The 16,494-nt window shown below is 33.8% G+C and overlaps 2 protein-coding genes across 2 annotated transcripts; both read right to left on the reverse strand.

Moving 5' to 3' along the window:
- Positions 1–694: 694 nt before the first annotated feature.
- LOC105428527 (uncharacterized) lies at positions 695–4,262 on the reverse strand. The gene is made up of 2 exons (XM_011640901.3): positions 4,075–4,262; positions 695–3,515 (listed from the first exon to the last, which is right to left on the reverse strand). Exons 1-2 carry the CDS (start codon positions 4,084–4,086, stop codon positions 2,019–2,021), a joined length of 1,509 nt encoding a protein of 502 aa, XP_011639203.2. The 5' UTR covers positions 4,087–4,262; the 3' UTR covers positions 695–2,018.
- Positions 4,263–7,121: 2,859 nt separating this feature from the next.
- On the reverse strand, positions 7,122–10,894 carry LOC105428528 (uncharacterized). The gene is made up of 2 exons (XM_011640902.3): positions 10,741–10,894; positions 7,122–9,225 (listed from the first exon to the last, which is right to left on the reverse strand). Exons 1-2 carry the CDS (start codon positions 10,864–10,866, stop codon positions 7,837–7,839), a joined length of 1,515 nt encoding a protein of 504 aa, XP_011639204.2. The 5' UTR covers positions 10,867–10,894; the 3' UTR covers positions 7,122–7,836.
- Between the last annotated feature and the right edge of the window lie 5,600 nt (positions 10,895–16,494).

Here is a 16,494-nt window from a genome sequence, read left to right on the forward strand (position 1 = left end):
ACATTAACTTTTTACAATTATTTAAAACTCTTTGTAGTAAAGACAATATAATTTTACATGGTTTTAAATTTACTCTTTTTTTAATAAATATATAATTGATATACAATTTGTATTAAACTTTAGAATATAAAACTTTTTTATAATTGTATGTCGTATAATGCAAATAACATATAAAATATATTTTAAAATATAAATATATACTTTTAAAAAAATGCAAAATGCAAAAATATCTTAAATTATAAATTACATTTTAAAGTCAAATGGAAATTATAAATTCTAAATCAACTTTAAATACAAATGTTTAAAAAACTAAACAAATTTGACATGTTAATGTAAATAATCCTTCATTTTCGATAAAAGTTATCAATGACTACAAAATGGATTACACATGGAAGTAGGAAATAAAAGCTTCCTATTGTGTATGTATTAATTATCTGACGCATAGAGCATACTATCTTAATGATACAGTCAACCCTTAAAATTGCCTCGTCCGTATAAATTTCCGCATCTTAATCCGCTAGATTTTCACGTACATCGCAATCTATGCTGACGTGTGTATAATTACGTTGGAAAAAACACAGCAGAAAGAAACAGGAAGCTGTCGCTCATCGAACGAAAGTAAAGTATAAAAATAAACAGAAAAGGGAAACCGGTTTGCGGCACTTACACCGGAGAGAAAGGAGTGCAAACGTCAAAAGAAGCAAAAGATCGTTTATTATATTAGTGACTACAAAATGCGTATTTAAAATCAATGCCTATGTAGGTCGCAAGGAGGATAAATAGATTTGCATTGTTAGCTCATAGCAAATCAAGCCCAATGCGATATCGCGACTTTTCAGAAAAAGGCTCGTCACGCAATGCTAAAGCACCGCTTTTGCAAGACAAAAACTGGCTCTTTGCATTCTTTTCCCTTTTCGCGTCTCATAAACCTCGAAAGATTAACATCTCCCGACCACATTTTCGCAATATAAAAGCGCTATTTGCCGCTTGTTCAAAAGAAAGAAAGTACCAAGTGGATCGGAGAGATGATATAAGTATAATTGTATTGTATTAAGTAGCAATCTTGTACACCCGTGAGCAAGCCTTTCATTTAACGGATAATGCGAAAGTAAATCATTCGTAACATTGATATCTGTCTGGTTGTCAAGTTTTTATTTGTTAACTTGTAACAATTAATAATATTAGACGGACAGTATCAATTTAAGAGATTTCATTTGATTTGATGAACCAAAGAGTGAAAGTGTAAGCATGAAAAGCATAAGTGCGTTTCATCTATTTTGCAACATGAAGAAAGAAAATGTATTGAATTAAAGCTCGTAATCTTTTCATTAGATGTAAAATAATGTGGCATATAAATACAAAAATTTTATATGCAAAATTTACAAAGAGAGAAGGAATATGTTCAATTCTGCTTGTTATTCTTTAATTAAAATTGAAGGAATATCAATTTTAATTAAATGTAATAAACAAAATTTAATTCCAAACTAACCTTGTCAAAAATATTTTAATATTTAATATCTTTGTGCAATATTTTTAGTGTTTTTATTATAAATTAACCTTAAGTTTTAAACTTCATAATTTTAAACACTTTAAAGATTTGAGCACTTTAATTACAATTGTACAGATTTAAAATTATTTATATAAAAATATTTGGACAACCACCTATCTATAAGATGTATTAAATTAGAAAAATAGATTAACACTAAGGCAGATAAATGTTATTAGAGCTTCAATTTTAGATGGGATTTATTTTATAGTCTTATAATTAAAAACTATGTATTTTTTACTTGGAGTTGGAATTTATGAAAATAATAACAGCAAATTATGTTTAACCTAACATTTTTCGTAAATAATTAATATATTAATAAATATAAAAAAGTTTATAATATCCAAGATATTTTGTATAGTTAATTATTTAACTCGCTAGGACTGAAAGGAGCCACGTCATTCAACAAGAAAACAATAACAATCTTATAAGTATAACAACACCGGTTTGATTTTATCGCATTTGTCATATTTTATCCCTTATATTGTTTCGTTCCGAAATTGCCGTTGTCCGTATTAATCTCATCTTGTTGCGACTGCTGCACCTGACCCGATTCGTAAGGGGAATACTGATAACTGTGTGATTGAGGTGTCTGAGATGTGGCAGTAAAACCCTTAGTCTGATAAGAGCTTGATTGGTCCTGATAAGTCTCGTAATTCTGCTCTTGCTTATTGCCGGGCTGACTGTAAGTGCCGTAGTTCTGTGATAGATCGTAACTGTTGTATTTGTCAATTTGATCTGTAGGTCGACCATTGCTCACGCGATCGCGATTATTGCTGCGGCTTTCGGATGCTGCGTACGAAGCTTGGGAGTTATTTCGTGAAGTTGGCTTTCGGATATAATAAACGTTCTTTGTATTCTTACTCGGAGTTCTCTGAGATGACGACGAGCTCTGTTGTTTCGTACGTTCTCCACTGACTTTGGCGGTTCCAGCGGAATCGATCGCATAAGTGGCATCGGTTTTGCCTCTCGCACCTGGAACAGGTGCATACGATGGCGCGTTTGTTGGATTGTAAGTATTCTGACTCTCATATGATCCATCGTTGGCACTGTTCAAGGTATCTCTACTGTTTTCATAAGAGCGACCGACTTGTGGCCGCGCATTTTGCAACAAATCGACCAACGCTTGGCTCGTCATCTGCTCAATATGCTGAGGCTTGATATATGCAACAGGCAGTGCGTAATCCGGATTGACTGGCTGTCCTACAACATTGATGATCCTATACGTCATTCTGGGCAAGGGAATTGGCAGATTTTTCGCTTGTGCGTCCTGTGCGAATTGATTGTATGGATTGCCCACTTTGTACGTACTGGACTGCACGTCGAGATCCCGTGAATTTCCGTTTATGTAGTTTCCATCATCCACAAACTGACTTGGCGCGTCTTGGCTCGTCTCGTTCTCCTTCGATCTCTCACCCTTTTTGTTCGTGTCCTGCCTGTCATCCTCCGCTTCGACCGGAATTTGCGGCGTCTGATAGTCGACGCCTGATGACGATGGTGGTGGCGGTGGCGGGAATAGAGCGTGATTAAAATAATGAGGGTAATAGAAGGGTGGTTGGTAGTAATAGTTTGGATATGATGGCACTGAATATGACGTCGGATTCACCGCGTACGAAGCGGGATATGAATTATAAATGTGATACGGTGAGTTAGCGTAGACATACGTCTCGCCGGGGTTGTAATAGGGCGAGGGATAGACGATTGAAGGTGTGCTATTTGTGGAGTACGGATCATAATCGGGATAATAAGAATCTCTTTGGTAATTGTTGTTATAGCTAGAGGTGTAGGTATCCTTGGCGTCAACTTTTGGCGCGTATAACTCCGACGTTAATTGAGAATTTACTTCTTGCTCAACACCTCGCTTGATTAGCTTAGGGTAGACGGGGTGTATTGGTAGAAATGGCTCGTTATTAGGATCCTTTGTTTGTGGCCGGGCGAAAATTGCTGGTGGTAGCAAGCAGAGCAGTATCTGTAATTAGATTTTTTGTATCTGGATTAAAATAAAAGAAATAATTTTAAATAATCGTATTGCTTAAAAAATACATTATGTATATTTTCATTTTTTGTATTAATAAAAAAATATGTCGTCATAAATATATAAATATTTCATAAAATTTATCTTAATTTTAATAATAATGTAGCCATTATAAAATTGATACTGATAAATTAATATAATATTCATAAGCAAGTTCTATTTTGTTAAGAAAGAGTTAAGAAATAATTCAAAATATATTCTTTAATATTATTAACACATATATACGTATGAATAAAATTTGTAGAACAGAAAAATAAAAGTTATGCTTGATTAAAACTTCTCATGTGAGATTTAAACTGTTGAAATTGTTGTAAAAATGATAAAATTCCTTAAGATGTCCTTAAGATGTTCGTATAATTGGATCGTGTAAAAAAACCGGACATCACAAATTTAATTCCAAATACAATAAAATTAAATAAAGAACCGAACTTTTTCATTTAATTAATAATAATAATAATAATAATAATAAAAAACCTTGTTAATTGATACTAACCAACCGCTTCATTTCCACAGGCCACCTATTGCCGTCGGATAGCTACGAAGGTGTGCTCTCTTCCGTCGTAATCGCTATCTCATCCGGCACCTCGTCCGCACTAGCAATTTCGTAGATCAGACCAACGTGACGGTTCCACCTTTAATGACACATCGGCCGACATTGAATTTCTCCTTTATACTCGGCTGTTGGAAAAATCGCGGAAACTAGTTTTACATTTCTCTGCTCTTATATGTAGGCAACTGGAAGTGATAGTGCACGCCCCGATGGCTTAGTGAAAATGTATAGAATGCCGTTCGATCGTCGTCAAATGGCGAATGTGACTGGCCAATTCGTCATCTCCCGGTAATGTGATATCTATCGGACCATCACATGTTCTCTGCCGGAAGAAAATTATCAGGAAACGAACATGATTCTGTGATGGTTCTTCGTTTACTTCTAAAAGAGACAGTAATTATTAGCGTTGACAATATGTAAAAAAGGATCTACGAAATGTATCTAGCAATGCGTGATTTTCGCGAAAGTGACGAATTAAATTTGCTAAACATAATCGGCCAGTGAACAAGCGATGGCCATTCAGAATCGAAAGATCCAGGAAGTGGAGCGCCCTCCGGCATCCTCCGGAGAAGGACCTTTCCAATCTCGCTCGAACAACGCCTTTCGCGACGACGTTCTCGTATCTTTGAAAACGTCGATTTACTTTACTTTCTCCGGTGCGCTGTCTCCCATCAGCAAATATTCTTATCGGACAGATAATTTATGATAACGACATTTGATATGGACGATTGCATTGCGAAGATACCCGGAAAAGCATAATTCTTACCGTCGTTATCGATTTCTCTTATTTTCAATAAAGCAGCAGGATAACATGCAATAACCATGTACTTGCTGAACCTTTTCATTTGTGTATATGACGCGCGCGCGCGCGCGCGCGCGCGCGTGTGTGTGTGTGTGTGTGTGTGTGTGTGTACGTGTACATCAGATGTATATCAGAATATATTTTTATAAATAAAACGCGGTTTATTTATTTATCAAATACAGAAATGATAAAGTTTCAGAGTTTCAAATGATATAAGTATAAGCTAAACATAGTATTAGCATATTCCATTTAACTTTTTAAATAATTTACAAACATTTACATATTTATAAAATTTTTGCATATATAGATTAATATTTTATCAAATAACATTTTAAAATTAGCATTTTTTAAATCAATTTTTTATTTTACGTTATATATCATCAAACTCTGAATTCTATTATTATATCTATACTACAAATTCCATCAATCCCGAGCCTGAAATTTTCTTGCAACAGAAATGTTCTTTTATAATTAACTGTTACATTACCTCTCGTACATATTCACAAATTCCGTGTCCAATTACTTCACTGGACAAAAAAAGACCCGTGTTACAGGTCGGTACGGTCACGAAAGTGAATCTCCCAGAGTCGCCTGACAGGATGGACACTCGCAAGTCTGAGATCAAGTCAGAGATGCGTGACGGGATCCACCCGAGGGAACGCCTTCGCGAAGAGTAAGAGCGAACTTTTCCCGCTCTCGCCGTGCCGGGCGTGAGAGTGAGAGAAGCGCGAGCGAAGGCATGCCTCTCGCAAAACCAGTCAGAAAATAGTGAAACCTTGCGTTTTTCTATATTCGCGAAAATACATCGGTTGGGTTTCTTGAGCGATCTCTGCGTGAGGCATCGTACAACTGGATTATACATCTGAGGATTAAGATCGGAGCCATGCGTGCAATTCTCTTACGCTGTGTCGTGTCGTGTCGTGTCATGCCGTGCGGCACTCGCGTGCGTGAGTGCGTTCATACACACGTGTTTAAGTACAAGCCGCAGAAATTGGGTCAGGTACGCGCGATCGAAATGAATAATTAAAGTCGCTTTCTTACGTGGGCGACTGCGTGTCTCTCTGATCGTGTACTTTGAAAGTTGATTACTAAAATCAGCCAATCGGTCTGTTGTACGATAATAATGAAAGCTGACATTTGATGTAAAATTATATTATACAAAATTTAAATTAAACCATATGCATATGTAACGTATCCAAAGATACATTTGATATAATTTAATGCAATATTATTTATTACATATCGTTTTATACGTATAATGACCTTTTATATGTATAATCATATTGGAATAATATATATAAAATACAAAAATGTAACGATTAATTAATTTCTAATTTATAAAATATACAAATATTTAATAAATAATTATCTTATTAATCTTACAAATTAATCTAGACAAAAATAATATTAATAAATGTATATTTGTAATTTATTAGTTTTAGTTGAGGGATATATTAAGCTTGAATATTCAATAAAAAATAAAAAATAATAAAAGAACTAATAGGATATATGATACTTATTGTACATTATATTATCATGTTACATAATTTCGCTTTTAAGGCTGACATAACTTGTTCTTTATATGTATAACATCAAAGGGAAAAGAAGCGATATATATTATTAATTTCTTCGTACGTTATATTAAACCCGTCCAATAAATCTGGCCAGTCAACATTTCCGTCGGAGTCGGCAATGACTTTCCCAAATAAAATAAAGGTTTAGAAAGGTATTCTCTATTCACCCCCCGACCCGTTCCAGCCTTGTAGTAAAAGTGATCCCGTTTCTGTCCGTTGGGCGGGCTTGTGCTTTTATTATTATATCTCGAGTATACCGTTTGCCGTTCGTGCGGTCAATAACTTTCACAGTAGCGCCACAAGTAAAAGCAGAAGAAGCAGAACTGGTCGTTGCCAGATACATCAATTATCCAGACGGATAACAAAGCCCACATCAGGATCCATTCAAGTGTCTTTTGACACGCGGTATTACCTTCCATCGCGCGTGTCGAATCAATTACCCACTATTCACGAAGATAGATTTGTAAATAAAAACGCGAAAGTAAGCCAGCGCTCCACATATATTTAATTATAATAATTAATTGCGATTATTAAGGATCGGAATCACATCTTACTTGTCGATTTCGCGATATACTTTTCCTTTTTTTTGATCTCTTTAAATATCTTGATCAGCGTGCGTGTTTAATCTTTATTAAAAAGTGAAACAGCATGGTGCATCTTACGCATGTCTCACAATGTACATCATATGGCTGCAATTTAATGGCAATATTCTTCGCGATTCGAGAAACTTAGATTTTAAACTCTTACGCTATCCGAGTTTTACGATCCGTTCTAAATTGATTATACCGATCATTAATCATCGATACAGTCAGCATCATAAGCAATCAGATTTGAAAATTTAAATTGAGTTTTCTGATGTGCATTGGAAGATCAACTCATTTATTACAAAAAAAAAGATATAAAACTAGACAACAAAAAAAATCACAACAAAATCGATTATCAGTGATACAAAGGATTACAACAAAAAGACATATTCTATAATATTTGTCGATGATATAAGTACAGATAACAGTTCACGTTAGGTAAATACAGATAACAATTACATAGAGACATTTGTTTCTAGAATTGTACAGTAAAAAATTTAAATATAAATATTTCTCTACATTTACTCTCAACAACATACACATGATCTTCTACTTGAAAAAAATTATTGCTATTTTACATGGCAAGATCGAATCAGCATAGAATAATTCAATCTCAGATTTATAATAGATTAATTATTCAATTATTCTTTTGTCGAGATCCATATATGGATTTCATAATTAAACTCCTATGCTGTCATCGAAATCTGGCAATGCGTACGATATAAACAAATCTACAATATATAAATTAATATTTCCCGTTTGGAACCGAATAGGAGATCGTATCGTACTTCGCGCTTCCTAAATTCCCACTGTCGTACAATTTCGCCCCGGGAGCATATCCGAGATATCTCGGACTCACGCTGGCGTAAGCTCCGTGCGAATCCGAGGCCCCCTGAGAGCCGGACGGACTGTAATACATGGGCGTGTAGCTGGAACTTCCGGCGTAACTCACAATCGGGCTGGAACTGGAACCAGCGTGATTTGAGCTGAGGGAGTAGCCGCTATCAGCGCCAGAGTAACTGGAAGAATCCACGTGACTGCTGCTTGGAGCCGCGTAGGTAATGGGACTGGAATAGCTGGAACTGCTGCCGGAGGAATGAGACGGCACATAATTCATATATGAGATGCTATTGGATGATCCCGAGCTTGAGTAAGATCCCGAAGTTGGTAGCTCGTAGCTGGAACTGCCAGACGAGAATCCGCTGGAGTGACTGCTGGAGGAGCCATAGGATCCTGAGGAACCGGGATAACTGGACGATGTACTAGACAACGCGGAAATTCCGTGAGATCCAGAGCTAACCGGAAGAGTATAGGAGGATGATCCGTGGCCACCCGAAGAGCTTCCAAGGGTAGAAATGCTGTGGGAAGATGCCGGAAGACTATAACTGGAGGAACCACCTTGTGAACCGCTGTGTGAACCGCTGGCGATAACTAGGCCGCCCGTCACGGAGTGCGAAGGACTCGAGGAGTGAATGGGAAGACTGTAACTCGATGAAGAGCCCGAAGAGCCTAGTGGTAGTCCATGTTGCGATCCCAAAACTATTTGAAGACCAGCGCTGGATGCCCCTCCGTTGCCATAAGCCGAGAGTCCGTGACTGCCGGAAGTGTAACTCGGCGCGCTGTATGAACCGGATCCGGAAGTGCTTGCACCACTGCCGCCACCGTGAATTCCGAAAGTAACAGGACCGGTTTTCGCTGGAGTAAAGAGACCGTTACCACTTCCTCCACTTCCCAGATGAGCGCTCGTTATGGCGGGCACGGAGTAGGTGCTCTGAGCCGAGTGTCCGCCCAAGGTAGAAATACTCTGATGATTTAGGGAACCATGGGAGCCCAGTCCAGGTGATTGATATCCGGATCCAAAACCAAGACCACCAGATGACGCTAAGGAATATCCGATTCCATGGCCAATAGCGGGACCCGCATGACTCAACGAGAAACCACCGGACGATCCACCTAGACTATAACCGGAACTCAAGCTCCCATGAGCTCCCGGAGCTGAATATGAGGAGGAAGATTCTGAGGGGAAAATCAGTGAGTGATCGTTGACGCCACGCTTGTCCTTTGAGTGCAATATCAGTTGAGTCGGCAGATTTTCATTGCAGCAGACCCCACAAACGAAAGCCGCCAGAAACACCTACGCAAGCATGATCAGTATTATCGTACTTCTTCGCACATCACTTTCTAGGGTGGCCTACTTTCATGAGCTTGATCGGTTTGCGTGAAAGTGGAATACAAAGCCAATTACCCGAATTATAATTACATTGTTTAAGTATATAAATAATCGCATTAATTGAACAAAAAGCAAGTAGTCGGTATAGCATATTAATTGATTGATCAATCGCAGTAATTACGATATTGTAGTAATTAGCATTATTATTTAGTTAATATTCGTGAGATTTTATTTGATCATTGTTTAAACTGAATAGATATAATTAATATAATATAATTAATATAAACACTATGAATTTAACGTAAAATAAAATACTGTGTAACGTATATTAACTTTCAATAATTAGACAAAATCCGATTAGAGACAATAACTTATTAATAATTAGAAAGACAAAAGCAGGAAACTATATGTATATATAATTATATTTGTTATAACAATTAAATAATATTAAATAATTGTATATAGAACATAATATAAAATATATAACTATTATAAATAAATTTTATTATAAAATATTATAATTTTATAAAAATACTTTTATATAAAGTAACATATTAAATATAAATATAAAATCAAAATTTTAATTTTAATAAGTCTATTTGATTTAATTAAATATATTTGACAAAAAATATTAAAATATAAATCTCAGATTATAAAATGCTGTACATGTAAGATGAATAATTGTGATGATAATCGAGTTTATTATAATTTTATGCAATTTCTTATAAATCTGTAAGATATTCATAAACATTAATAATAATAATTAAATTATTCAATTTAAAAATATAAATTCAATTTCACATGTAATCCCAGCTTTAATTAGGTTTACTTTTTATGATCAAATAATAATCGGTGCTCAATTAAAAGAGACGTAATAAATATAAAATTTACATAATATATTATGCGCTAGATCTCACTAATTAAATTAGATAAATAAAATTATTATAAAATTAGTCTATGATATTTACTGGTAACATTTAAAAGTATTTAAATAATAAGCAATTAATAATGTAAAACTACCTCTCTTTTCTTCTTTCTCTCTCTCTCTCTCTCTCTCTCTCTCTCTCTCTGCTCTCTCTTTTTCTATATATATACTTTTATTAAACAGAATCTTAACAAAAATTTTGTTTCTTAGGTTATTATTATATTTAAATGTTATAATACATTTTTATAATATTTTATAAATTAATATTTTATAATTTATATAAATTATTCTTTAATGTTTCCAAAATTTTATTTGTTGCGAGCTTGCAATCTTCAACGTGAAATAACTGTAATTTTTAACAATTGTCTGAAGTGTCACCTTTATTACACCTTGTTCAAAACTATTAACTATGTAACTATCACACTTTCTATGAAAATAGAATAATTTCATGTAATTTGCACAAGACACACACACAGAAGTACAAAAATGATCAGTATACATCGGAATTAAAATTACTAATTTTCACAAGCACTTTATGGAAAGATGATACTTACAATGAACCACATGCTTGCCGGAATAGGATTGCTCTCGTAACTATCTCTCGTAACTTGGTAGCAGCCGAGTAGTTGAATGATATGGTGTCTGATGCCATTGCTAGCAAGAAGAAAGCCTTTATACATGGATCCCCTCTCGCACGGTGAAAGAAAGGTCTAGGTGAAGGTAAGTCTCCCCGCGCTGATATGTCGGGCGCAACGTCGCATCGTCGCCGGTTTGGCACAGATAGTAGTCAAGTACAACACGCACAACGAATACTCGCATGTGTTTTGTAAATCAAATCCCACCTGCAAGTGAAAAGCGGATCGATTTTTATCGATCGTAGTTTTTTTCCACGACCAAACGGAAGAAATGGCATCCTCATAAAGAAGTTAACAATCTGAGGAAAGAAAAAAAGAAGGCAACACGAAACTCCCCGATGAACAATGTTAGTCGCGTGAATGCACAAAAGACTCCCATCGAAATGATTTATCACTTCCCAATATAGATCATAATGCATAAATCAAAATTTTGTCCCCTCATTTCCTATTGCTTGTAAGGCGTCTTGAGAAAGTGTATAAAGTTATCTTTAGTACTTTCTGTCCGGGATATATTTTCATTTAAAGATTCTTTTGTTTTTTTCCCTTGGCTATCTCCATAAGCAATATCAATATTCTTAAGAGAATCAAGAAAATCTCGGAAGCATAGGACACGCTAAGCCGTTTTTAATTATTATACTTACTCTCGTCGAATCAACGATCTAATTTCAATGCGATAAGAGTTACTGTGGTATCGAGCTACGCCATTTCACTCTTTTTTAGATATTTTATTTTATTTTATTCTTGAACGAGATTAATTACTATAGACAGGCGGAAGCACTGTCTTGTCAAGCATCGAGAGAAAACGCGATTGTTTGTCCGAATCACAATAAAATATCTACTTCACTATTTTTTACTCAATGACTTGGATTTGCTAGATGTTTATTGGGCTTTAACAAGGAAATCATATCATATGTTATAAGTTAGATTGCAATATCTATAAGAGCATCGAAGCAGGTGCTAATAAATATTAATAATTATCATTTTATTAAGTACATGCGAGAGAAAGGTAAAGTAATTATATCATGTATGATTATGTATTGTTGGAAATTTACTTTTCCGGTAAATTCAAGCTTGTCTGCAAATGCTATGTACGCTTCCGAATATTTAATGCTTAATAATGAAACATTGTTTCCATGCGTTGAAGTTTACCGGACATGCCTACCTAGACATGCTTTCTTAATATTTATTACTCCCATTTTCACAGCTCACCTTAACACTAATAAAAAGCGCCGTTAAACGAATCGGTGCGTGAAAAGAGCGTCTTCGCACTTATGTTTATTTTATTTATTTATAACATATAAATTTTTTTACTAAATTTTAAATCTCGTGCGTTGCTTATCTAATGACTATTTTAACTAAATTATTTTATACCGCCAAGTATAAAAACCAGGCGTATCTAAGTAACGGATACAATAAAAACAATATGGATTTATTGATTCCACTATTGACCACAAAGATAAATTCAAGATACGCATTTCACATAAAACAAAGCAAAATATTTATGAAACAATGTTTCACAGTTTTTTATTTCTTGTTGTGTACAAATATTCTTTTTTAATATTTAAGAGATTTCTTGCGTTTTAAATTTAAGAAGACGAGATTTTACTCTTAATATCAATTGCAAAATAAATATCTCTCAGCATTAAGTAGTATGTTTACACCTTAGCTTTGTTCATTAGCCTCTTACATAAAGTGTAGTATGTAGTAGCAAAGACATTAACATTCGCTGACAAGAGTTCTCGGACCACGCGTATAGAAAAAGATGGAAAACCAGACATTGAAAGCCAATCGACGTTTGAAAGTAAAATGCACGTGTAAGAATGAATGAAAAAGCTACCTCATCTCATTTCTCGTTTTTGCATCTTTATGTGATAAACATATATTCGTACATATTGGAATGAACGCAGTTGTAAGAAGGTAATTGTGACCATTCTCTCATAGCAATTCATCTAACTCCTTCCAACATGCTAAATTATAGCATCTGAAAACATTCGATCGTTTTACTTTCACTAGCTAGATGAAGAAAGAGACTGTTGCTTGCGGCCATCATCTAATTTAAAAGGCAACGAATTAAGGAAATTTTTGAAGCAATTCTTGCTCTTTAGTTCCGGGAAGAGATAGAAGATAAGGAAAACATGTATAAATGAGATGACGTAGCGCTTCAGTCATTATTTTTATATAAATATGATGAAAACTTATGCGATATTTTTATACTATAAGACCAATGTAAATATTAGTTTAGTATCTTATTTGTTAAAATGCTAATTTAAACTAATTTATGTTACTCTCTTCCTTTCTCACACACTCACACATACTTTCTCTCTCTATGTATTTATACAGGCTTATTAACATTTGTTTTGAATATCTCAATCAGTATCAGATAATCAGTAATCATATATACTTGCGACGTAGCTGCATCAAGAAATAGTTTCTTTATATATACTTATATGCAGTGTATATCTTATGCGTAACAGAGTATCCTCAAACGTAAGATATTATCGCAGCTTTCGTGTGCTGCGAATAATATACCTGTCACGCCGTTAACATCTTGATAAGAGCTAAGTATAGTGCACATGTATTATTGCGCAAGACACGCACTAAACAAAATACTGAAAACAATGTTCTATAAATATCACTCTTTCTGACGAGCAAGAGATATTTAAATTTTATTAGATTAATATTCAGTTCTTTTTGCTTAAATTTAATTTAAATAAATATATAATATATAAAATATTTTTACGTTTCATAGCTTCATTTAATTTACATTTAGAAATTTGGTAATTTATAAGTTTTATTTCAACTCAAATTTTAATTTAATTTATCTTAAAACGAAGTTCTTTTATATAAAATCTTAAGCTTATTTCGACAATAAGAAAATAATTAAATTATAGTTGCAGTTTTAAAACTACTGAAATAGAATAGAATTATTTTTTAAATAAAAACTAATGTGAATAAATTAATATTATATATTTCAAATAATATTTAAAAAATTAGGTTTCTAAAAAAATTAATTTTAGTATCTAAATACTAATCAGAAATGTAATGCTGACTGCTTAGAAATGTGCCAATATCGATATATCATTAGCCTGCTTCAAGTATAATTTCGTATAAAAAATATTAAATCGCTCTCGCTTTTCGGGCTTTCTCATTTTATTATTACGATTTTCTTGCATCGTCACAACTCCTTTTCACATACTCTCAACTTAACTCTTTCATTATAACGTATGATTCTTTAAATCTATTCCCTAGCAATACTTTCATCTTATACTTTCTTGTCATTCAATATTTATCTTCCCTTTTTCAGATTCGTCAATTCTTTTACTTTCCCAATTATTGACTTTTTCACACTGTTTTCCTCTCTTTTTTATATGTTTATATGTGTTTATATCATACTTCCCCGTCTTTCTTGCTGGTCTGATCATTTCCGGAACTCTCGCTTTCTCGCTATTCGACTGTTTTAAATGGTTAGCGTTTATTCGTTTATAATTATTGAAAATTAGACAAAAAAAGATTGCTGAGTTTGCGTTTAACAAGAACAATTTACATATCTGGCAACGGATGCAGAATTTCATAAATAATGTCTAGAAAGATGTACATTCAGACAGAATCTACATGAATTCAGAATAAGAATAATAAAAATTACTACCAGCGAAAAGAACGGAAACCGGACGGAGAAGGGAATATGGGCCACTTGCGGAAAGTGAGTTGACAACAGGTTTAATGCAACAAACCTGCTGGACTCTCACAGGTCAAGCTACGCTTTCGAGATTCCGTAATTCTTAGAAGCATGCTTTGACCCTTCAAATACCGTCTGCAACTATATTTAGGAAAACTACATGAAAATCTGGTTTTCATAACGGTACAATTTAGTTGTATTTTTCTTAGAAACTGCTTTCAAAAATATTGATTATTAAATATTGATACAAATGAAATTCAACAAATCTGACAACAGATCTGATATACACCATTTAAATAAAATTAATCTGCAGAGACATACCGATTTAAATTTTACTTTGTCTGCTGTAATATTTTCTATATGATGTTCATCTTCAGATCGATCCGATAACTTTAACTTTCGCTGAGGTTTATAAATTTAATTCTCCTTCCGAAAAATATATTTCATTTCTATATCGCAAAGATTAACAATAGGAAATTATTCATTTTCATCTTTTTATTCCGACTTTCAAAATCTCGGTTAGAAAAGCAATGCGAATATCGAACAGAAAAAGGAAGTACGTCGCAAACTGCGTGATTACAAAGTAACAGCAAACATCGTTGTTGAATGAATACGAAGCGCCTCTGTTCAATTATGGATCTTGATCTGTAGATCTTGATCGACGAAACGGGCCTGACAGCAGCGTCACGTTTCTTTCTTCTCCTAGAGAACAGGTACACGTGTTATGAAATCGTCTTAGGAATCCTACACCTGTGAACAGCGATATGTTATGCATGTTTAGAATTACTTGAATAACTGCGTTGACCGTGGCTGGAATTATCGAATGACTTTCGAGGTCAAAATCGAATGGTATAGCGATAGGGATCTTGCGCGATGGTCACGATTACACGGGTGAGAGTTTCTTCATGTAGGTCCGTTTGGAGCCGGAAGTAATGGTAATTCATTTCCTCGGCTCAGCTTTCCATCGCGTTGATGCGAGATGTGTCACATAACTCATACGTTTGCTTGCGATGAAATTAATGTTATGCTTGTATCTTGCTTCTATTCAATATCTTAATATACGCTACTTAAAATTAAGCTGTTCCATGATTTATTCTTTGTCTAAAAGCAGATTAAGCATAATAAAAATCCAATTAAAAATAAGAAGACATCGAAAAAGAAACTGTCTTCTAAAGTAAAAAAATATTTATTTGATAAAATAAATAGAACACTTGTATTTACATACACTTAAAAATAAATTTGTTTCAGAGCGACAAAACGCATTGTTTATATTAATAATTCATAGGTAATTTACTCATATATCATATTAAATATATATACATACATATATAATCCTAAAAATAAAAGAATCTATAAAAGGAATATTTTGATTAAAAAATCAGCAAAATTCCTATTTTATAAATCATATCTTTAAATATTCGTATAAATAAAAATGTTTCTTTTATAGGTGATCAACAATTGGAAACGACAATCGATGTTTAGAAACACTCACTTAACATTCTGATCACGATATTCTAGTTCCAATGAGACAACTGCGCTAATTGTCACCTGCATAATGTCACTTTCTCGACGATGAATTTCGAAATCAGCGGATGCGCAATGACAGATGGTGCAGCGGATGCACGGTATGAGGTGTGTATCAAACAATCATCGTAGTAATTCTTCAAGAGCGAAACTTACATGCGCGTGCTAAGTATATGCGCTTTAGAATAAACCAGAGAAAGAGGAGAAATACTGTCCTCATTTTCTAAAACTTATATCATAAATGGTCTATGATGGATTAGATTTACGTACATTATTCAAATTTCTATAGATAATAAAGCGTATTAAATTTCAATACATAATTGTTCATAACAACTTTGTAAAAAGTTACAAATGTTAAAAATGAAGTATATTACAATTATGTAAAACTTATCACAATTTAATTTTTCATAATAGATTAAAATTTTGTTCAAATTTATAAAATTTTAATATAAAGATAAATATAAGCTATAAAT

Source organism: Pogonomyrmex barbatus, unplaced genomic scaffold (assembly GCF_055798465.1).
Source record: "Pogonomyrmex barbatus isolate J1 unplaced genomic scaffold, ASM5579846v1 scaffold9, whole genome shotgun sequence".
Lineage (NCBI taxonomy): Eukaryota > Metazoa > Arthropoda > Insecta > Hymenoptera > Formicidae > Pogonomyrmex > Pogonomyrmex barbatus.